Source organism: Pimephales promelas, chromosome 20 (assembly GCF_988280905.1).
Source record: "Pimephales promelas chromosome 20, fPimPro1.hap1.1, whole genome shotgun sequence".
Classification (NCBI taxonomy): Eukaryota; Metazoa; Chordata; class Actinopteri; order Cypriniformes; family Leuciscidae; genus Pimephales; species Pimephales promelas.
The window spans coordinates 380493-405482 of NC_142788.1; the positions used below are offsets into that span (position 1 = coordinate 380493).

General features: G+C 40.5%; 1 protein-coding gene across 2 annotated transcripts in view; it reads left to right on the plus strand.

The window, feature by feature from the left end:
• Positions 1-24990, plus strand: part of l1camb (L1 cell adhesion molecule, paralog b) — an 87505-nt gene that overhangs the window by 3669 nt on the left and 58846 nt on the right. For both annotated transcript variants that reach the window (XM_039682262.2, XM_089124242.1), the window contains exon 2: positions 18475-18748. In XM_039682262.2, the coding sequence (XP_039538196.2) occupies positions 18631-18748 (118 nt within the window). In that variant the 5' untranslated portion in view covers positions 18475-18630. The remainder of the gene's footprint in view (positions 1-18474; positions 18749-24990) is intronic.

A 24990-nucleotide genomic window follows, 5' to 3' on the forward strand; every position in this document is an offset into this window, starting at 1 on the left:
AACAGACAGATTAGTGTTGGAGAAAAGTGCAAAGCAGGGCACGATTCACCAAATATCCATGCCTCGATCTTCATCTGTGACCGTCTCTGATTCTGACCTTTCTCGCTCCGCTTCCTGTGACAGAATGAAGTCTTTGTTGTGTCCATTGACTCATTTTCTGTGAAGAACAGAGAGTGTATTAGCTTCCATCAGAGTCCCTCATCTTATGTGTCACAAATCAATGCGTGTCACAAATTCTCAGAATGGCTTATAACTGGAAATCCCGTCAGAGTTACAGGAATCAGCTAATGGAGAAATGCAGTGAGTAAAATATCTGAAATCAAGATCACTGTAATATGTGAACATGTGCGGTGCTTTAAAGAGTCTACCTGTAAATTCTAATGTTGTTGTTGTAACCTACTTTAATTAGACGTATGTAACACAAAGCAAGGGAATGCTGTTTTAATGGGTTTAAGTGAGTTCAAAAACTATGTAGAATCATATTATTAGCAACGCCCAACGAGCAGTATGAAACACACACATACTCTTCCTTCGTTAATGAATAACTACACAAGAACTAATGAGTAACACAATATTAACTATTATTAACTAACAAGAAACTCTGATTAACGAACTAGTAAGTAATAGCGCACAGACGAAAGTGGTAGTTCACTATTAAGTAATCAATAACTACTTTTTTTTAATACTTCCCAGAGAACTACTGAAAAAGTGTATTAATAATCTAGTAACTACTATTAACTAAAAGAAACTCTTATTAATGAACTAGTAAGTAATAGCTCACAGATGAAAGTGTTATAGATACTTCTGTGGGAATTACTAATTATTTGGATCCGTATTATAAAGTGAAGATCATTGGAACTAACTAGTAATTACTCAAGTGTTACTAAAGATATTTTCTAAAAGTTACTAAAGTTCAACAAAAATCTCAAATTTTTAACATTCATTTTTTATTTTTATCATTTTTAACTAAGTCTTTTTTTGTGTGACGCTCCTAAAAATGTCTCCATTGTCTCCATGTTTTCTCCACTACCCAGACAGACACACTGACGGCCCAGATCTGGATCACACACACCAGCCGTGGGCCGACACCGTTAGACGTCGACCGATAGTAGATCTGACCGATAACTAGGTTTGACCGTACGTGCCGATAACCGATTAATCAAGCGATATTTGTAAAATGGATACTGCATTAAAAACATACAAAACACTCCAAGTGAAACAGTGCTGACCTGAAATGTGCTAAATTAAATAAATATAATTATTAATTAAATAGAATTTATAGTTAAATTCTGAGAAGTTTATGTTTGAGAATGTTTAATTGAAACATTCAAATATTACAGGTTTCCTTAGCTTTAATCTAGAAACGTACAAACGTACATTTCATAGGAAACACTTTGTGAGCAAGGATGTATGAGCTAGCTTTCATGACTGCATTATGCAATACGTGTTTTTACTGCATGTATTAATATTTGAGCAATACAACTGTACCTTGTTCATTCAATTTAGCGCATAATACATAACTAAGGTTAACAGATCAAATTCGTAAAATGTTGAAATTAACAAACTAACAATGAACAGTTATTAAACTAAGTTAATGCTGAAAATGTAATCTTAATGTAAATGCTACCATTTCATTTAAATCTAAAGAGTCTGCTATGCTTAAAGATGGACATGTTTAAATATCTGCAAAGGCCAGAGCATTAAAGTTACATCCATGTATATAAACTTTCACTTTATTTGCTTATATATTAGACATCTTGATGATTATCTAATCAAAATAACAATATGTATTGCAGTGATAAAAAGCATTGAATCGAATGCGTTTCTGATTTGTTTATGTTTCTGTCTCATCATGTAAACAGTCTAAATGGAGACTCTTTTCCCATTCATAATCTTTAGTGTTTAGGAAATCTGGTCATCAGATATATGATGTTTTATTAACAAAGATCTGGAGGATGTCTCCAGTCAGCAGGAGAGGAGGTGTGTATACACGCAGTCGAGTCTCCTGTTCCTCGGGGTCAGTCTCCTCGGACAGCACGCCACACACTCTTTACTCGATCCGATTGTTTGTGTGAGCTCGGGAAATAGTCCGTCAAATACAGAGATGCTCTCTATAGTTTCATGGGGCACAATATGTGCATTCACCTTACAATAATCACAAAACTTTAAAAGTCTGCAAGCATCGAAACTACAGCAAGCGTCTCACAGTAACGCTGCAATACCTGCTGAAACTATAACATATCCTTGTCCTGTTCAACAGTTAATGCATGATGTTTCTCAATGAGTGTGAGTTTAACATCACATGATGACACACACACACACACACACAGTCGTTAATCATCCAGCTAATGACTCGCCGTAACAGGATTAAGAATCGAGGGTGTCCATCTATTCTCCGAAGCGCTTGTCCTTGCAGTGTGTGGGGTGGATAACCAGCATTATTGCTTCCCTAATTCTCTCCATGTGTACTAGGGCTGGGTAATAAATATCGATTTCTCGATATTAATCGATATTCTCATTTTTACAAACCGATATCGATTCTTAAATCTCAAAAATCGATTAGTCATCCTGTTTCATTTGAATGAATGGATCATTGTATCGCGGCTGCGTGCATCAAAAAATCGCAATAATCTTTGTCTTTTGTTACTATTGATATGAAACAAAGTCTCAATTTTCAAATTACGTCCATTTTCTTTAGAAATTCAAAAACATAAATAGTGTTTTGTCGCTGTGGCGTGAGATCGCTCTGGAGAAGCAGCAGCGCTGGGGCTCGTTCTTCGTACGTTGCTTAAAACATCCGAGATCAAATGAGAGATCTAAGATGAGATCATCGTGCTAATCATGATCCGGCTAATTGGGTTCTTCGAACACACCTGTTGTTTATGATTAGTATCGCTGGATTGAGTTATCTGAGATAACTGCGCGTTCTCGCGTTGGTTTAAAAGGGGACATGTATCGATAGCAGAACCAGTGATCAGCAGCGCTGCTATTGGCTGTTCAGCATGGCCAAAGAACACGCCCAGTTTTTCTCCCAAGCAGAGCAAGCGCTTTTAATGCAAGGTTATGCCGAATTTCAGTCTTTAATTAAAACGCCAGGGAACACCTCAAAGTGTGCAAAAGCCAGGAGAGAGTGCTGGCAAAACTAGAAGACAAATTAAATGCGTTTGTGGTGACCATGTTAGATGTTTTAATAACTTATTATTATTTTATTTTTATTTTCATAATTTCATAATTACTTTGTTCATTGTAATGTCGAGTCACCACACTATAATAATGGACATGGTGAAAGTGAAGTACAAAAATATTCTACTTAATGGTAATTTTAGGCCTTATAGGCCTACTAGTCTCTTTTAAAAAGGCACTGTTAAATAAACGATTGTCTGTTTATAAAAGCAACCAGGAAAAAGGCTGAGAAAAAAATAATAATGATGCTCCTGACCCTGGCAGAAGAGCTGACCCTTGGATTGAATGTGAATTGCCCTGTTGTGAAGGGCATCCCTGGGTTCAGCTCTTCCAGACACACATCAGGGACCAGCAGCAGCAACACCTTCATCACTGGGAAATGATATTTAAATTATCTTTGTACACTATGAAATAATTTGTTGCTGCATTAAATGAAGTAGACCTATAATCCAAATTGGCTGGTTTAGTCATTTCAGCTGTTAAATCTTGAGTAATGATAAATTGCTTTGTCTTTTGAAAGTAAAAACTGATAAACTTATGTTAATGTAAAAATATTTTGCCATGAGTTATTAATCACATTGCACTGGAGAGTGAAGAAAACTTCTCAGATGACTGTCCTTTGGAGGAAGAACTTTAATTTAATTGATGGCTTTAATTGATTTCTACTTGTGCCTATGCCTATTATTTCTGACAGGAGTCCACATGTACAGAAAGGCCTACAGAAGAGTCTGCACACAGCAGTGATACAGGGGTGGGCAGTGTAGACAACTTTTGCTTTTTATTTGTTGCATGAGGCATGTGTGACACAAACGACACAGGGTTAAATTCGTCCCCTATATGAGTCTTCAACAGAAAATAGAGTATTTTGAAAAACAAAAATCAGGGGGAGAAACAGAACTTGACTAAGAAAAAATTGCATTAGAAATAGAGTTGCTTCAAAATAAACTTCAGAGTAAAATCACACAGAGTACTATTGCTGACCTTGCATAATATCTTTTAAAAAGATGACTGAATAACTGGCTTTTCTTTACAAAGAACAATTGAAATAAAACTCTAAGCAAACAGAGTTTTGCAAATTTGTCTTGTCTTTTATTTTAGGCTTAATGAAACTTTTTTTTTTTTCTGATGTTGGCAGTGTTGTGTAATATGCACATGCAATGTCACTGGCCCTGTCAGGTGCAACCCTCAGGCTTTTTAGACCCTGAAATCTTCCCTTTAGTTGGCCAAAGCTCATGTCATTGTGGCAAAAAAAAAAAAACTAAGAGCACTACTTTGTGAATGGCACGACAGAAAGCTTATCAAGTTCTCCGCATCTCCAATAGTGTAAAGGAAACCACTCGCAAATAATTTTAGGGCAATGCAAACATTTTGTACTGTTGTTGAAGCCCGACATCGAATCAAACATTAATGTGCATTTCCAACAAAATAATAATGTATTTAAACGACACCCTCACGACGATCGTTTCACGAGAAAACAAAAATAATTCTCAGAAATTAGGCTACACTATCGCGCTGCGCTGAAGGACTTCCCGTATCAGCCGTGATCTAATCCTGTTTACATGAAATAAGCCTGCTCGCGAGCAGGTTCAAGCTGACGGACCTGTTGCTATGACAGCAAGTCCAGGATGAGCGTCGAAGAACCAAACGATCCAAGATCATGTCAAATCGCCAACAATCAAATCCAGCTAACTGAGTTAGCGACGTACGAAGAACGAGCCCCAGATCTCTCTTCCGGCTTAATAATACCAGTCACAGCGCCAAATAAACATGAATGAGCATCTGAAAGTGTGTTAAAGATAGAGTACAACTTATCCAAATCCGGATCATGTCACATTGATTCACAATCAGCGTTTCAACCGTGGAAAGACGTCAGTTAAACAGCTTGTAATCAATGTATCGTCATATTTACCTCAGAAACATAAACTCGTTAGTCCACACTCGTTAGTGTTCTTCAATATTTAATGCATATTTGAATAAATATGGCAAGTTTTTTATGACAGCCACCATTTAAATGTTTATAGGCCTATTTCATACAATCTTCTTATTATAAAAATAAATAAAAGTGTAATTTAAGTGTTTGTATAGCTACAAAACAGTTCATTATTACCTTCATATTAGGCTAATGAAGTCTATAGGCTACAACTAGACTCCCATAGTTTACAGCATTAGTTAAGAGATTTGATTTCCTTGAGAAAAATTGCCATTTATTGTAACTGATATCCAAAATAATCGATATTGAATCGAATCGAATCGAAATCGAATCGAATTGCAAGCTTGTGAATCGAAATCGAATCGAATTGTGAAATTTGTCTCAATACCCAGCCCTAATGTGTACCACGCCGTTTTACCGTAATGTCAGTGAACTGAATGGGGCTCTTATGAATAAACAATTGCTGAAGTCTTCCAGGAAATGCTTTGACGTGATGTGTCGTAACAGAGCGCTTGAGAACAACACGCACAGCTTTATACATATGAGTCCAGTAGCACCGTAAACCAGCTCAATCTCTTCCATCTCAGATAGGGGTATTACTTTATTTCATTTTATTTTAGTTTTACTCTTAACTGTTTTTATTTATATTGATTGTTTTAATTCCTTTTATGTAAAGCACTTTGTATTTCCATTGTGTGTGGAATGTGCTATTTAAAAAACTTGATGGAGATCCGTAATGCAGCACAGCATCATTAAAGCCTTTTCCTGAATCAATAATATATGGTAATGTATTCAGTGTAATTTGCTTCTTACGTTAACGAGTTTAGGTTATTTTGTTATTTGACAGTGAAAGTATGAGCATTAAGAGATGGCATTAATGGCTCTCCTCGTACTGGTTCCAGTGTAAACGTGAACGTGTTCTGACAGCTGACATGTAAATGTTTGGCTTCGACAGAGGAGCGTTTCTAATGAAGAGAGGCTTGAATGGGAAGCACAAAAGGGGACGTCTCTGTCTTTTGTTCAGGGGAGCCCCACAGGGTCAGGATCATTGAGTTATTTCGGCAGGGTACCGTTGGGAATATGGGACTCATTAATTCTGGAGTCTGCCATGTGTGTAATCGAGTAAAAGTCTTGCTCTGGCTTCCAGATGGAGGGTGTCTGATGACATCCTCACATTAAACACAGGCCGACCAATGACATGCGTGCTTCTGGTTTGGTCTGGAATGAAAGTGCACACGGGGTTCAGAGACCTTTCACTGTGCGCATCTCAGAAATGTCGAGAGAGGAACATTATAGTAGTGTCTAGGCTTTACAAACTGTGCTTTTGTGAACGAATCATGACTGAATAAATGATTAGATCTGTTGTCGTTTGCTCTTAAACACTCTTTCTGGGGTCTCTCAGTAGATACAGCAAGCCCTGATATACTCAAGGAGAACGGCATCACATCATTTTAAAGAAAATCTGGCTAAAATCTTTCAGTGGTTGTAAGTTCCTCTCAGTGTGAACTTTCCAGAAAGCATTGTGCTGGTCCGTTCTGTTACTGTGACTGTAGTTACACTGCATTACATGTTTATCTTCTGGGTATAAAGTACATTTTTTCAGTTTAGTATTTGTGTTTTTTTATCAAATGATCAAATTAAACATGGGATTTAATAAGTTAGCAGGCAAGTGGTGTGCAATATGTTGAGCAGTCCAAGAATGAGACATTCTCATTTCACAATTGTTTACCATTATGCCATTTAAAAGGCAATTATGGTCATATTTAAGTAGATAAGATGACAAACTGTTGATGTTTTCTAATCATTTCTAATCAGCGCTGATCACAGTTCACATTTAAAGGCCTTTTAGCTGGCGGACCCATTAGTTCATGACAGCTAAAGGCCTCCAGAACCTGCACAGATCCGTCCTCTCTCTCACACACACACACACACACACACACACAGTCTGTTCTGCATATAGAGAGAGCTGGTGCAGTTGTGATCCTGAGCTCAAGAGTATCACGCATCCCGTGTGGGGGATTCCGTTGTCATGGAGACGAGACCGTGAGGCGCGTCCCAGTCTGAGCGTGTGTGAGATCGCTCTCTTCTTTACTGGGAGTGTGTTTGGAGGTGAGCATCATGCTGGTCGCTGTAAAAACACACTAATGCTCACCTCCATGAACACTGACTTCTGATTCATGTAAATCACTGACATAGCATTAGCACACATTAAAATTAAGCACACACACACACACACACACACAAAAGAAAAGGTATGATACATTATAGAAGAGCAGGGTGTGGCCGACAAAGAGATGAGTACTCCTGTCCTATATGACTCAGCAATGTCAAGTCGACTGTCCGGAAAATAACCAGATGATGGACAGAACGGTAAATCTCTCCTCCCCCGTTTCATCCATTAATGGCCCTTACCAGCACAGCTGTCACTGCTCAATATTTTAGCTCAGACCCACACACACACACACACACACACCATCATTCACTTACACACACTAACCTGACTACTAAACCTACCCATCACACAAAACATTCTGCATTTTTACATTAAAAAAAAAAAAAACCTCATTCTGTATGATTTATATCTTTTGTACATTGTTACGTTTCCTCTTTAGTCTAGGGGAAAAGAGGGACTAACAATAAATGAAAGATGTAAAAATAATAATGTGAGAGATCTCCTTTTCCTCTATCCCAGCTCTATCTGCATTTGACTTTTAGATTTAACAGATTTGCACAACACCCTTTGAGTTTTACTTGATCACACACACAAAAAAAAAGAAATGGAAAGAGAATGATAAAGTAGTTTTTTTTTCGTTTTCTTTTATTGAGGCCAACAAAGACTTGCTCAATATATATTCAAAATAAAAAAGGATCAGTAAACAGACAAACAAGTTTAAATAATAACCAAATCGTCAGGAGAGGGCCAGGCCAAAATAACAAACAAAACAGTGACTTTCTAAAGTTTAAACCCAATTAAATTACCTAACAAAAAGAAAATGAAATCAAAGACAATTATCTTATCTCTCTCCCTGACTAACAAACAGGAGAAAAGTTCAGGACTAGATACTCCAAACAAAATGGCACCCATCTCCCTACACGGTTGAACAACTTAAACTCACACAGTCTAAGAGTTCGTGGTACTCAAACACAGATCACACACACACAACCTCAATAAACACAACACTATAATGTGTGTGATAGCCGAAGAGGGATTCCTCCTGAACACTGTGTCTTTATACCCACTCCGGTTAATCAGCAGCAGCTGCAGGTGATTTGGGTGCGGCATGACAGAGAGAGAGAGAGACTTTTTTTTGACTTTTCAAAACCCCTTTAATTTACAGTTAAAATATAGATTAACATCAATCAACAATAATAATAATAATAATAATAACAAATAAATTAATTAAATTTTACAACATCTTTTCTAAACACCCATCACTTATCTTGCATAAAATTCCATTTAAACACCAAACTTTCTCAAAAATTAGCAATTTTCCAACAAGTTTGTAGTAGGCAGATTCAACCATCAAACGAGCAGAAATCAGACCTTTACATGTCAAAACAATATTGGTGGAACCTTTTCCTTCAATCTTAGCTTTTCGTGTCAACCATATACTTAGTTTCGCTTGTCCATACAGATAATTAAAAAAAAACATCAACATTCCTTGATTTGTAAGAATATTTAGGACCATAAATAAAAAATATGACCCAACATATCACACCACTCTTTTAACATCTGGAAAATTGGCTCTAATTAGTGATGGGAAGTCCGGTTCTTTTCCGCGAACCGGTTCTTTCGGACAGTTCGTTTTAATGAACCGGTTCAAAAAACCGGTTCACCAGTTCTTTTACGTCATCACGTAATGACGTCAATTCTATCATCCCGGCGGATAAATATACTTCAAATTAAAGGCATTTGTAATCACAACTTCAGTTAAATAATAGTATGCATTGTCATAATCATCTTGGATAAGTTTCATTTACATTTTGAAAACGAACCCTGCTGCAGCCTAGGCGATGTGCTAACGCGGATGTTTTACATGTTTTAAATATATAAAATGCATAAATGGTCTTCATCATTTTATTTGTTATTAAATAAACTTACATTTCGCCGATTCGCCCTCTCATTTAAGTCCTGGGTTCACCCGTACTACTGCGTGCTCGTATATCAGCACAGGATCAGCCGGCCGAAAGAAAGTTCTGTTCAGAGACGGTGCTATCACGCATGCGCAGTATCTCCAGCTCATCGGTTCTCCGTATCGAACGTGTCCGAAAGAAACAGTTCTCGGTTCTGCACTAGTGATTCAAGAGCTGCAACAACCAGTTTTCGACTCGAGAACCATAGCATAGGCCTGTGTGTGCTGACCTGAAACCCGAATATACAGTTGACAAAACTAAAAAATCGATGCATGTCTGTCTCCAATATAGCCTGTAGCCTATATACGTAACAGTATACATCATGTTTATAATGTGTTAACATAACGAATTAAACATATGTTTACATATATGTTTAATTCGTTATGTTAACACATAAACATTTACTAAGCAGTGCACCAAACCTTGGCAAGAGTTTACATCAAAGATTTATAATATTGTTACTTAGAAATTAAATGAGTCCTGAAAATATTATTTTAGTATAATAATAAATGTTTAGTAGTTTGACAGTTTTAGAATCCAATCATTATTTCCAATCGTTAAAATAATACAGTGATACAGTAATGGGATAAACATGTTTCCAAAATGTTTTATTTTGTTACACTTACTGATGTTCAACTAAAGACGTGGAAACGTACATTTCGTCCCTCAGAAAAAAAATGCACGCATGCTCAGCTCATCAACTCATCAGTTCTCAATATGTCGAACGTGTCCGAAAGAAACAGTTCTTCTCGGTTCTGTACTGGTTATCCGACCGCTGTACCTGTACGTTCGGTAGTACACGCATGCGCAGTATCAGCTGCTCGTGCTCATCACTTCTCTCAGCACCAACATATGTCTCCGTTCAGTGAACTTTTTGAGTTACTGGAATAAAATGTACTTCTGGATATTGGTTTATTTCGATTCGGAGGGACTGTCAGGCATGTCTGAAAGTGAGTAACTTTAGTAACTTGTGGTTTAGCGCTGACGCAAGACGCGAACTGTTTCGAACGATTCAGTCCGATTTAGTGTACTGGTTCGACCGGTTCACTAAAAAGAACCGGTTCAAAAGAACGATTCGTTCACGAACCGGCCATCACTAGCTCTAATCTGTTACACTCTAACAAATGAAAGATAGTTTCAGTCTCTGAACAAAAAGGGCAAGTATCAGTTTCACTGGAATTCAAGTGAGCTCTGTGCTTATCCATGTATAATCCTCCACTGCAAACCACCAGTTCTTTTATCAGTGGGAATCTTATACAAAGTTCTCCAGCTACATTTGGGTGAGGTATCTATTCCAAATATCTCCAGCCATTTTGACTCACGTACCAGTTTCAATTCTTGAACACGCATCACTTTCACAAAGACATGATACATTGATTTCTTGCCCACCTCACGAAAGAACTTCTGGAGTACTAAAAGTGAGCAGTTTTCCCTGCTCTTCCTGCCACGAAACTCCAGCTTTTACTTCCAGTTCTGGAAAATTTTCTGGAAAAAAGTGTCATAATCCTTTTGTTCAGATAACTCTTGATCCAGAGCACATTTAAAATCAGAAGGTACAGCAGCCACAATTTCAGTTAAAAGTCTCTCAGAAAAACGCAAGGACTTCACACCAATCTTTGTCATAATACTTTCTGGTGCTATCCACCCAGACAGCAAACTGACATGGAATCAACGTGGAAACGACGTCTCTCATGACATTGAAACAACGTTGATTTTGCTCATCGAATTAACGTTGAACCAACGGTCAGACGCGGCATTCTTCAAAGATAAATGAAAATCGAAAATTGGTTTGCTTTCATAACGTTGAAACAACGCGTTGATTTCAAGTTGATTTTCCGTTAGTTTTGAAAGAATGACGCGTCTGACGTTGGTTCAACGTTAATTCGATGAGCAAAACAATGTTAGATCAACGTTGTTTCGATGTCATATTTCCACGTTGATTCAATGTCAGTCTGCTATCTGGACACCCATCTCTTTCCAGAAAACATGACAGCTTAGTGAGACCTGCTCTTACAAGAGCATTTCTCATGGACACAGAGTTTAAACTTTTCACAGACAGCACAGGGTTATAAATGATAGGTTCTTCTTTACCCCAAAAACCAACGACAGATCCTTGTTTTCTAGAGTTTGAAAAAAACTTTCCAAACTCTAAGCATCGTTTCATAAAACGGCATTAAACCAGTCAAATCCACTCCATCAAGATCCATTAGAAATAGATGTCGATCAAGTCCCAAATGTCCTCCTTTTCTCAACAATCCACAGGCTACATCTGTCCAGCTGACGTGCCTGCTATACAGCAGTCTTTGAGCGGCCTGTAGTCTGAAAGCAGCAACTCTGCATTCAATGTCAATGAGTCCTTGTCCTTCGCAGGTCTGTAGATACAGGACAGCTGCTCTCAGCCAATGCTGCCCTGACCAAAAGAAGTTAACCAATTGTCTTTGATGACATTACAAGGAGGGTCCAACACGGCCATTTTGTGCCACAATGAAGACGCAATAAGATTATTCACGATCAAGACTCTTCCTCTGTACGAAAGTCGAGGACGTAGCCATTTCCACTTGGACAAGCGTACACACGTCTTTTCTATTATTCCATCCCAATTTTTAGTCTTATACAATTCTGAACCTAGAAAGACCCCTAAAAATTTTAAACCAACTCTACTCCATTCAACATTTCCAGGCAATGCTGGTATTGAACTTGTGGTTCCGCACCATAAAGCTTCGCTTTTCCCCCAATTTATTTTGGACGAAGAAGCCTTTTCATAGCACTGAATACAACTTAATATACTTTGTATATCTTCTTCATCTTTTACTATCACAGTGAGGTCATCAGCATAAGCAGAAAGTTTCATTGGTTCATTACATGACCCTTCAATATATAAACCTTTTAAACAAGTTCTTAATTTACACAATAAAGGTTCAATCACTAAACAGTAGAGCTGGCCCGAAAGAGGGCAACCCTGCCTTATTCCCCTTCGGACTTTGATAGGCATACTTAATCGTCCAGGAACTTTCACCATACATTCAGCTTTTTCATAAAGTAATCTAATCCATGAAATAAAAGCGTTACCAAAACCATATTCTCTTAAAACATCAAATAGATAAGAATGATCCACTCTATCGAAAGCCTTTTCTTGATCTAGGGATAATATTCCTAAATCAATATTACTAGACATTGAATAATCAATGACATCTCTTATAAGAAATAAATTATCTCTAATACACCTGTTTTTTATGCAATATGACTGATCTGTATGAATCAATACACCCCAGTCTATTAGAGATGCATTTTGAGAAAATCTTATAATCAGTTGTCAATAATGCGACAGGCCTCCAATTTTTAAGCAAAGTGAGATCACCTTTTTTTGGTAGCAGAGACAAAACTGCTCTTCTGCAGCTAGTAGGTAAAACTCCAATTTGTATGGAAAATAAAATCATTTCATAGTAATCTTTCCCAATAATTCCCCAAAATTGTTTGAAAAATTCAGAGGGAAGACCATCTAATCCAGGAGATTTTCCTATTGATAATTCTTGTACAGCTTTAGTTACTTCTTGAAAGCTTAAAATACACTCCAAATCCTACTCTGGTGTAAGTTTTGGGATTAAGTCAAAAAGTTCAGTTTTACTATCCAAATCAGTCATTTCCATGTCATACAGCTTGGAATAAAAATCAACAACAAATGTACTCATTTCAGATGAATCATAAAGTAAATCACCACTATCATTTTTCAAACACAGCATTTGTTTCTCTTGACACACTTTTCGTTCTAGATTAAAAAAGAACGTTGTTGGTCCATCAATATCTCTAATATGAGAAAACCGAGCTCTGACAAGAGCTCCCTTTACTTTTTCATGTAATACATTTTCTAACTGTAGTTTTTTTTCACATATAACATTTTGTAATTGATTCTCATGTCTTTCCAACATTTTGTTTTCAATTTCAAGAATCTCACTTTCAAGTTCTTTAATCGTATTTTCCATTCTTTTTGAGGAATAATAAGTATACTGTTGGCAGACAACTTTAATTTGGGTTTTTCCAACTTCCCACCACTGTATGACATCTCTAAAATCATGTTTATGCGTCTGCCATGTCTGCCAAAATAAATTACAATTTTCACAAAAAACAGCATCTTGTAACAGCTTCTTGTTAAAATGCCAGTATGAACCCACTTTTTGTTGTTTTGACAACATACAATCTATTGTGATCATTTTATGATCTGAGATGATATTAGGGATAATTTTAGAATTACAGACTCTATAGACGAATCCGACGAGCGTTCTTGTGTAGGCTGCCATCTTGTGGCGACGCCATTACTGAGCTGTTACACCGGCATAGACATATGTACCGGCATGTAAACAAACCTCGGAGATAAGGTGATAACGCACCCTTGATGACAGCTACAGCCAGGCAGACTTGTTGGGTTGATGATGTTAGACATTGGCCTCCAGTCACAGATGAAGGTACAAACGATCTTACAGATTATTTATGAAAATAGCTTGGCAAGCTAGCTAGGCTAACGTTTGCTACAGAGGAAACTAAAAAAAGATCTGTCCATTTGGCAACAATAAATAAATAAATAAATGAAATCAAATAAACAATTTCATGTTTTTCATTTGTGTCCATTATTTATCTCATTTTTACATTGCAACGGGCATAAGGTAACGTTACAGCTAGAAAGTATACATAATATCGACCAACTACTGTTTTTAAACCATGGAAAGAGGTCAATATAACAGCAGGAGAACAATTATGTCACATAACGTTACATTCAGCTCAGGAAAGCCATTTAATGACCATAGCATGTAAATTGAATAGAAAAAATAACAAGAGAGGAGATTTTGCTGATCACTATATCACACATTTATTATATTTTTTTACTTATGTCATTAAATAATTGTTATTATACGCGAATGTCCGCGTCTTGTACTCGCCCATGAAATCTGTGTAAACCGTACGGCACCAGACAGGGGCAGTCGACCCGGGGTATTCACAGTGTTTTCTCTTCAAAATTGAAATTTTACTGCCACCATTGAAACCATTTATAACGGAAACTGTTTACCCACTCGACATTATACAAGAGCTAACGTTGTAACGTTAGTGACAGTCGTAAATCGCGAGCTGTTTATTCCAGTGGACGCAAGTTGCAACTAAAACAATAGAAGGCAATGGCGCAACGCTACCCAGCAACAGCTCAGTAATGGCGCCCGCTTACTTCCGGTAGTTTCGCCGGATTCGTCTATTCCTTGAGTTGTTTAAAATATAAAACTTGTCTAATCTTGCAGCATGAATCGTTCCTTCTGAAACCTTCACCCAAGTATACTGTTTTAAAGAAGGGTTTTCAGTTCTCCATATCGTTTAACTCAAACTTCTCGATAATATTTGCCAAAACAGAGGAAGACTGATTGTGTGTTTCTTCATGATTTCTATCCATATTAAAATTTAAAAGTTTTATCCTGCGAATTTAAAAACATGTGAACTTGCCGTCTAAATGAAAGAACATGCTTTAAAGCTGGATTTTTGCATCCCAAAGGTACCATCTTAACTGGACTAACCAATTTCCCAAAACGAGATAATTCTTTAATGATCGCTTCATTTTTAATAAACAGAGGGACGTTTGAAACGATCACTTTTGTAGCCGGTGCATATAACGGAGTTGCCGCCACAAACATACCCAGACAGCAAACTGACATTGAATCAACGTGGAAACGACGTCTCTCATGACATTGAAACAACGTTGATTTTGCTCATCGAATTAACGTTGAACCAACGTCAGACGCGGCATTCTTCAAAGCTAAATGAAAATCGAAAATTGGTTTGCTTTCATAACGTTGAAACAACGCGTTGATTTCAAGTTGATTTTCCGTTAGTTTTGAAAGAATGACGCGTCTGACGTTGGTTCAACGTTAATTCGATGAGCAAAACAATGTCAGATCAACGTTGTTTCGATGTCATATTTCCACGTTGATTCAATGTCAGTTTGCTATCTGGGTCCCCTTCACCCAAAGTCCATTCTCAATTATTTGATTCACAAGCTGTTCTGTCTTCAAAAAAACCACAACAGCTTTGTTCATACACGAAGCCGAATTTATTTTTTTATGACCTACCTGATCACCGACTACAATCAATACGTCCTCAATCGAAGCAGTCTGCTCCGGTACACACCTAAACCCATTCCGGAGGGAAACCACACTGGTTCCCCCCATGGGAAACGCCATTCAGACGCCAAATAGGCCGCAAAAAACCCTAACCTATCTCAAACCCCCCAAAAGAAAAAATGAAAAACCCTCCCAGAAAAAATAAATAAATCAATCAATAAAGAAAAAGAAAAAAGAAAAAAAAGAACAATAAATCAGTTTGAAACAAACCAACACGCTCTCCCACACGTGTCTCTCACACACGCACTCACTCACTCAACATCCGCCCAGAGAGAGAGAGAGAGAGAGAGAAAAAACACAAAAGAAGGGAAGAAACATCGGCAGCACACATAAACTCTTAATTTTACGTCATGGAACGTAACAACATCAATTTAGGTCCAGGGCTGGACTGGGTCAATTTAGGTCCAGGGCAGGACTGGGACAATTAAGGTCCGGGGCTGGACAGGGTCAATTTTGGTCCAGGGCTGGACTGGGTCAATTCAGGTCCAGGGATGGACTGGGTCAATTTAGGTCCAGGGATGGACTGGGACAATTTACGTTCAGGGCTGGACTGGGTCAATTTAGGTCCAGGGCAGGACTGGGACAATTTAGGTCCAGGGATGGACTGGGTCAATTTAGGTCCAGGGCAGGACTGGGACAATTTAGGTCCAGGGATGGACTGGGTCAATTTAGGTCCAGGGCAGGACTGGGACAATTAAGGTCCGGGGCTGGACAGGGTCAATTTTGGTCCAGGGCTGGACTGGGTCAATTCAGGTCCAGGGATGGACTGGGTCAATTTAGGTCCAGGGATGGACTGGGACAATTTACGTTCAGGGCTGGACTGGGTCAATTTAGGTCCAGGGCAGGACTGGGACAATTTAGGTCCAGGGATGGACTGGGTCAATTTAGGTCCAGGGCAGGACTGGGACAATTTAGGTCCAGGGATGGACTGGGTCAATTTAGGTCCAGGGATGGACTGGGACAATTTACGTTCAGGGCTGGACTGGGTCAATTTAGGTCCAGGGATGGACTGGGACAATTTACGTTCAGGGATGGACTGGGTCAATTTAGGTCCAGGGTGGGACTGGGACAATTGAGGTCCAGGGATGGACTGGGACAATTTAGGTCCAGGGATGGACTGGAATAATTTAGGTCCAGGGATGGACTGGGACAATTTAAGTTCAGGGCTGGACTGGGACAATTTAAGTTCAGGGATGGACTGGGACAATTTAGGTCCAGGGCGGGACTGAGACAATTGAGGTCCAGGGATGGACTGGGACAATTTAAGTTCAGGGCTGGACTGGGACAATTTAAGTTCAGGGATGGACTGGGACAATTTAGGTCCAGGGATGGACTGGGATAATTTAGGTCCAGGGATGGACTGGGACAATTTAAGTTCAGGGATGGACTGGGACAATTTAGGTCCAGGGCGGGACTGGGACAATTTAGGTCCAGGGATGGACTGGGACAATTTAGGTCCAGGGATGGACTGGGACAATTTAGGTCCAGGGATGGACTGGGACAATTAAGGTCTGGGGCTGGACAGGGTCAATTTTGGTCCAGGGCTGGACTGGGACAATATAGGTCCAGGGCTGGACTGGGTCAATATAGGTCCAGGGCTGGACTGGGTCAATTTAGGTCCAGGGCTGGACTGGGTCAATTTAGGTCCAGGGCAGGACTGGGACAATTAAGGTCCGGGGCTGGACAGGGTCAATTTTGGTCCAGGGCTGGACTGGGACAATTAAGGTCTGGGGCTGGACAGGGTCAATTTTGGTCCAGGGCTGGACTGGGACAATATAGGTCCAGGGCTGGACTGGGTCAATATAGGTCCAGGGATGGACTGGGACAATTAAGGTCTGGGGCTGGACAGGGTCAATTTTGGTCCAGGGCTGGACTGGGACAATATAGGTCCAGGGCTGGACTGGGTCAATATAGGTCCAGGGCTGGACTGGGTCAATTTAGGTCCAGGGCTGGACTGGGTCAATTTAGGTCCAGGGCAGGACTGGGACAATTAAGGTCTGGGGCTGGACAGGGTCAATTTTGGTCCAGGGCTGGACTGGGACAATATAGGTCCAGGGCTGGACTGGGTCAATATAGGTCCAGGGCTGGACTGGGTCAATTTAGGTCCAGGGCTGGACTGGGTCAATTTAGGTCCAGGGCAGGACTGGGACAATTAAGGTCCGGGGCTGGACAGGGTCAATTTTGGTCCAGGGCTGGACTGGGTCAATTCAGGTCCAGGGCTGGACTGGGACAATTAAGGTCCGGGGCTGGACAGGGTCAATTTTGGTCCAGGGCTGGACTGGGACAATTTAGGTCCAGGGCTGGACTGGGTCAATTTAGGTCCAGGGCTGGGTCAATTCAGGTCCAGGGTGGGTCTGAGAAAATTTAGGTCCCGGGCTGGACTGGGTCAATTAAGGTCCAGGGATGGACTGGGTCAATTTAGGTCCAGGGATGGACCGGAAAAATTTAGGTTCAGGGCTGGACAGTGTCAATTTAGGTCCAGGGCGGGACTGGGACAATTTAGGTCCAGGGATGGACTGGGAAAATTTAAGTTCAGGGCTGGACTGGGTCAAATTGGGTGTGAATGTAAAATGTTTGCGATTCTAATATGAATACATGGTTAAATATTTGATACTTGCTTGAGAAACTTAATATAGAAGGAATGCATGGAATGCCTGTTGTTTAAATTGTGTTTAAACGTGAATGCGTCCATTCAAGTTTGTAAAAGTGTACAAAGAGAATCGCAATACTGACAAAACTGTTATTTTAATAAAAGTTGCTGCATAACCTCAAAATTTGAAAGAAAAATAGAGAGTGTTTGTGGTACAGCCGCGGATCAGTTATGCACTGCAACGCAGCATATGTGAAAGCCCTTTAGCGGATTGCTCCTAGACCGCATACGCACTGCACACGGAGTACCTGTGAAACCACAACTGCCCCGTCTCCTTTAATGTGTGTTTTTGTTCTGTGATCAGTTATTTTTGTTCTTTTCCTTTTGCTGTTTTTATTCCTCTACTGTCCACTCTGTAACTGATGGCTTAGGGTTGATTTTGTGTCTCATCCCTCTGCTCTTCCTTGTGTTTGTGTCTACAGTCCTCCCTTCATCCGTCTGTCATCTCAGATCAGAAGAAGAGTGCAGAGTCAGGCGTGACCCTCATCTCCAGCCTTCTCTCAGTCTGTGTGTTGCTGTGGTGGAGAGTGTCGGGACCCAAGTGTGTTTTCATGCATTGGCTGCTGGTTTGATGCACGATGCCTCCCGCACAGCGTCAGCCGGCAGGAAGAGGGCGAAACAGGACACATCTTCATCTGCTGCTCTTCTTACTTAGTGTGCTACAAACACGTGGATACATTCAGATCCCTCCGGATTGTAAGTAACTTCCCATCTGGACTTTAAACCTCATTCAGAAAGACTCTTTTTTTTTTTTTCTTTTAGCAGTTATTCCTCTAATAGCGATAAGGCATCTGGACCAAAAATCTGCACTTAAACACAAAGCACAGACTACAGCCGACAGCAAACTGGCATGTGCCCTCTGCGCCTGCATGTAGGAATGAACTGTCTATATCAGCAGGAATCAATAGTCTGTCTTCTGAGATGTTCGCAGATGCTGCGCTTGCTTACCATTTTGAATACCAGTTATGTTGATAACTGTTACGTGTTTAAAGTTGGTAAAGGGGATGATTGCGTAACATTTATGTGAAGCACTGTTGCGATGTGTGAAGGCAGAAAAAACAACCAAAAACTTCACTTAACCTTTAAGACGTTTATTCGTCAAGAATGAAAAATGAGGTAAGCATCATAATTGAAAACAAGAATAATACAAAAACAGGAGTGTCATCAAATCATTGAAATAATAAAAACATAAAGATAATATCTAATTTTAGCCGTTCCTCTAAACTGGCTATCAAAGAAAAAGATAGAAACAAAACCGAGTTCTTCAGCGGATGCGCCCCCTTAACTAAACTATACTACCTAAGAAGTCAAGTATAGCGCTTTTTACAATACAGATTGTATCAAAGCAGCTTCACAGTGATAACATGAAAGTAATACAACACAGATCAATAATATTGTTGAATATTAAATGTGCCCAACTAAGCAAGCCAAAAGCAAGGCAACAGTGCAAGGAACCCAAACTCCATCAGGCGATTGAATGGAGAAAAACACCTTAGGAGAACCCAGGCTCAGTCGGGGCCGGTTCTCCTCTGTCCAACGGAGGAACAGTGATTACAAAACAAATTGGATCAAAACATTAGGAGAACTTGTCCATGTCTATCTGTCTGTAAGTCGAAGTAATCACGCCTGTTTGGAGACGAGATGTTGAGGATCAACATTGAGGATATTTATTATCCTCTTTTTTTTGGCCTTCAAAAGTCTTAAATTGCACATAATTTTGGTCAGAGAAATCAAAATTTTCTCGGGGGAGGCCCCGAACCCCACTTTTTGTCCCAGTGTTAAGCAATTTTAACATATTATTGTCATTAAATCAGTGTAGATGGGCCAAATTAAACCATTGAAATATTAAAGTAAATAAGTGACAGGCTACTTGGTGCCACAGCGATACCCAAAAAGTATTGCTATACCACGATACTCAACATGTTGTCCCACGGTGAGTCATTTTTCTCTGTTGCACCTACACAAAATTTGAGGGTTCCCCCACCTGACAAATCCCACTTTAACCATTGCAAACACCCCACGCCTAATTAACTGTCTTCCTTTTCTTGAATGGGCTTTTTAAACTCAGTGTCACAGCAGCAGATTGGTGAGACGGCTGATGTCACATGCTCCCAATGACGTCACGCAGCCAATGAACAATCCGCCACCTGAAAACAATGAGTGAAGACACAGAGAGCGAAAAAGTAATCACAAATACACGTGGAACATAACAATAACTTTCTTCATTCTACTGTTGTTATGAAAATATTCACGTTTGGAAAGCTCAAGTTGGATAACATAACATTAGATTAGTTGCTCTTGCTTTCATTCTTGTGCACTGACTCTTTCGCTAAACTGAACATCCAATAAGAGTTCCCACTCTCACGACCCCCGATGCCAGTTCGTAATGATGAATAGGGCAAACTAAATAGCCCAATGAATAGCCCAATGAGAGCCAACGTGTGGAACACACCGCAAAAACTAGTCCGATAGATGCTTGCCAATGGCCCGACGGTTGACCATCGGCTTGGTGTGTCCCGCCCTTAAACAAGATCATGATTCATCAAGAACTTTGATACTAAAATGTATTATAAAATTAGGAATGACTGAAACCACACATATACAAAACCACACTCTGGGTGGCCTTATAGATGTGTAAAATTGTAACAGGTGCAAACTTCAAGACGAAAGAGAGCAGGATCCGATTGCAGGTGATTTATTATAACCCTCATAACAACGTTGTGACTTCCCAGATCCGGCCCACATCTGGCACATGTGGAAAGATGATCTAGCCCACATGCAGTGTGGAATGACCCCCCTTGGGTGACTCTCTCCTATTTGCCAGATCTGGGCCACAAGCCGGCCACAGCAATGCCACATGTCAGCCAAGAGCAAAGAAATAAACAAGAAATGGACCTTATCTGAACCACAAAATGTGTGTTTATTAAACATGGAGTCATCTCAGCCTTAATAGGAGGAAGGAAAGAAGAGAACAGAAAAGAAGATGAGCAGAAACGTACTCGGAGACTAACGTAACCTCGGTTCCCTGAGAGTAAGGGAACGAGTTGCATAGCTAATACGCAGTGGGGAAACTCCTTTTCCTTGAAATATTAAAAAAATCATTTAAAACGCAGTGCAGCTGCACAGCAAACACAGCAGAGCATCTAGCTCGCTCATTTGCTGTGCTATGGGAACTGCACTTCCAATGGCTGAGCGCCTCAGACGCACGATCCAATCAAATGACTTGGCGCCGAGTACGTCTGAGCGCACCTAAATGGGCATGGCCTACGTAAATACGTTCCATTTTGAGAACGGTCACTTCGTATTGTGTAGCTAATACGCAGTAGGGACGCAATGTAAAACGCAACACATTAGCAACTGGCTGAATAACGGGAGCCTAGGACCACCCCAAGGCTCAACAGAACGAGCCATAATCAGTCTCCCAGTAAATGACACTAACCAGACAGAGTCGGGTTTCATGAATAAAAAATGGGGCTCATAACCGTCCTAGGACTACTTGGGCTTATGGACATTAACATGCTAGTCAAATAAAAATCAAACACCGTCAGTTTAAATATCATGAGAGGACCCTGGCCTGCAGAAAAGTTACCTCCAGACTCTAAAATCTGACAATCTGAACGACGAGGACCAGCCGACCGCTGCACAAATGTCTTGAATTAGCACATCACTGGACCAAGCCCACGAAGAAGCCATGCTTCTCGTGGAATGGGCTTTAGTGCCTATGAGACAACCTGTCCCATGAGGCGTATGCCAGCGAGATGGCGTCCACTATCCACTTGAATAGTCTCTGCTTCGTGAACGAAACCCTGTGGTGCGGCTGACGAAATAAACAAGCTGTTCTTACTGCCTAAATGGTCAAAGTATATACTTCTACTATACTTGGTCCCACGCCGGTATAATGGGAGGCCTTGGGGGTTTGACCTCCTGGCTCCTTTGAGAAAGCGAACGTTAAGGTTGTTTATCCCCAGCAACTGGCCAGCCACAGAAGCATGGTGAGATGCCATGCTGCCACATACACTTTCAGTGTGGATGAGGAGGGACCCGCATCCAAAAGCTCTTGTAAGAAGAGCACCAGCCAGTGAATACTGACCACTTCAGAGCATTGAGGCATCCTGTAGACGGTGCTCTAGACTCAGTGATGGTATTTAAGCCTTTTTCTGTGAGGTCCCCGGATACCCATTCAGGGGTCATACATGGAGGGCCCATAAGTCTTGGTGAGGGTGCCAGATTGTCCCGTTCGCCTGTGTCCATCATCTGTGCCAGCTCTGCAAACCACGCTTGGGTTTTTCAGAGGGGGGCCACTAGTAGGACTAAGCATCCGCTCTCCTTAATCCGTCTGATGACCTGAAGGATCATAGAGACAGGCGGGAACGCATACAGCAGACCTCTGGGTCATGGGTGAGCCAGCCCTGTTCTTTGAAAACAATGTTGTGCAGTGAACGTTGTTCTTTGAGGCGACCTCTGCCCTGCCGAACACATATCAGACTAACTGTCTTTGAGTTGAGTGAACACTTGCGTGGGGGAGTGTTGTCCGCGAGACATTTTGGACTCCCAGGAAATGTTCTGCTCTCAGGGAGCGTAGGTTGGCATGCGTGCAACCAAAGGAGGAGCTGTCTAACCCTAACCCACCCTGGCGATTTATATAGGATACCACGGCATGTTTTTCGTGCGGATCTAGACGTGGTGTCTCCTGAGGTCTGGCAGAAATGCATTCAGGGCTAACCAAACTCTTCTCCTGTAAGCTCTTCTCCTGGCTCAGCCAGAGGCCAGAGACATGCTTGCCCTCGGGCAGCGTTCCCCAACCATGGTTGGAGGCGTCTGTAAAAAAAAAAAAACTTTCCTCCTGGAGGCCACACCCATAATTGCACCCGACTAGTACCAGTTCTGGGCTTTCCAAGAGAGCTCTAACACAGCGCTGGTTCACCATAATGATGCAGGCAGCCTGACCTCCATGCATGGGCTGGCACACGTTGCTTTAGCCAGTGCCGAAGGAGGGTGCATATGCAGTAACCCTAGTCGGAGTACTGATGATGCGGTGACCATGAGATCGAGAAGCCTCTCAAATTTCCTAAGGGGCGTGCGCGCACCTACCCTGAGTTGTGCCATCATTGTGACAGAATTGATAACTGTGCCTAAAAAGATTACATTCTGGCTGGGTAACAGTTTGCTCTTTGAATAATTGATCCTGAGATCCAGGCTTTCCAAATGGCTGAGTATCATAGACCTGTGTGTGAGTAATTCGGTACTTGCCCGAGACATAACGATCCAATTGCTGAGGCAATTCAGCATGCACTATATGCTCCTCTCTCTGCTAGTGAGAGCTCATTAAAAGCATGGCATCTTTAAAAGCCTTAATGTCAGAAGTCATACTCCAAGATGTTTGTGATGCAGCGTGTTTGTCATCCCTGCACACAATGTTTAGGATTTTCAACTTGGACCTGGGGGATCTCAGGTGCTTTTGTCCTGAGTTAACAGTCCACCAGAGCAGGCATGTTAGCCAAGTATTGTAGAGAATGAATGAAGAATCATGAATTCATTAATTTTGATCGCCATGCACACTTTCTTGCAAACAGGTTCTAAAGCCCACAACCTGTGACTCATCCAATCTAAATCATCAGCTAGCGCCAGCAAGTCGGAAGTTTAAATTGATTCCTGACACCTGTACAGCGCAACGATTCTCTCCAGAGATGCCACCCCGATCTATTCGTTAGGCAACATCAAAGAAGACCATCTCCAAGCCCCTCCCCGTCGAGGGGGGAATACCAGATGCTCAAATGAAGATACACACACACACACACACACACACATATACATAGACAGACTTGTCATGAACTTCCTCATATAAAGACATTACTATGATATATTTGATATGTTTTTATGATGTCCTATTGGGGTCCATATGATTTTATCGTAGCATTAAATTAACTATAAGTGTGTGTGATAATGCCATAAGCTGTATCTTTGTAATTCTTCTTCTTTGTGATCATTTTAATCCTCTTACTCTCACTGAATTAACCAGCTAAAAGAAAATCACAGTAAAATGCACTATTCTATGTCCAACAGCTTTCTGGTTAGAAACTACATCTTTTAACACTGTTCATTAAACATTCAAAAGCCCGGTTAGGAGACAAAGAGTCGTAAAAATTCCCTCCAAAGGGGCAGTTTTGCATTGGCTCACACACCTCCAGAGGGTGTGACATATTCACGCTTTAAAATCACTGATCATCAAGATCAGCCCTCTCTCTTTCTTCGGACCTCTCTTCTCCGGCTTCTAGCTGTATTGGATGTCTCCAGTTTGTCCTACCCAGACAGCAAACTGACATTGAATCAACGTGGAAACGACGTCTCTCATGACATTGAAACAATGTTGATTTTGCTCATCGAATTAACGTTGAACCAACGTCAGACGCGGCATTCTTCAAAGCTAAATGAAATCGAAAATTGGTTTGCTTTCATAACGTTGAAACAACGCGTTGATTTCAAGTTGATTTTCCGTTAGTTTTGAAAGAATGACGGGTCTGACGTTGGTTCAACGTTAATTCGATGAGCAAAACAATGTCAGATCAACGTTGTTTCGATGTCATATTTCCACGTTGATTCAATGTCAGTCTGCTATCTGAGTAGTGTTTTGTTTTAGTTTGTTAAGTTTTGTTTTTCTTTTTCGCATTCTACTTCAATGTTCAAATGCTCTATTCAGAAGTTACAGGAACAACTGGCAGTTAACACAATAAATACAATCATGTAAATCTAAAATGGCCTGTACAAAAAAGCAGGTAGATATTTAAAAATGAAGATAAAACCACAAAGGGTAAAAGCACAAACTAAATCCAAAAGGAAAATCCACAAACACTGACACAAGCACTCTTCCTCAGTCAGCGGGATTACAACATACAAACACCAAATGAAGAAACAATGAAACTTGACATCTAAAATACAAA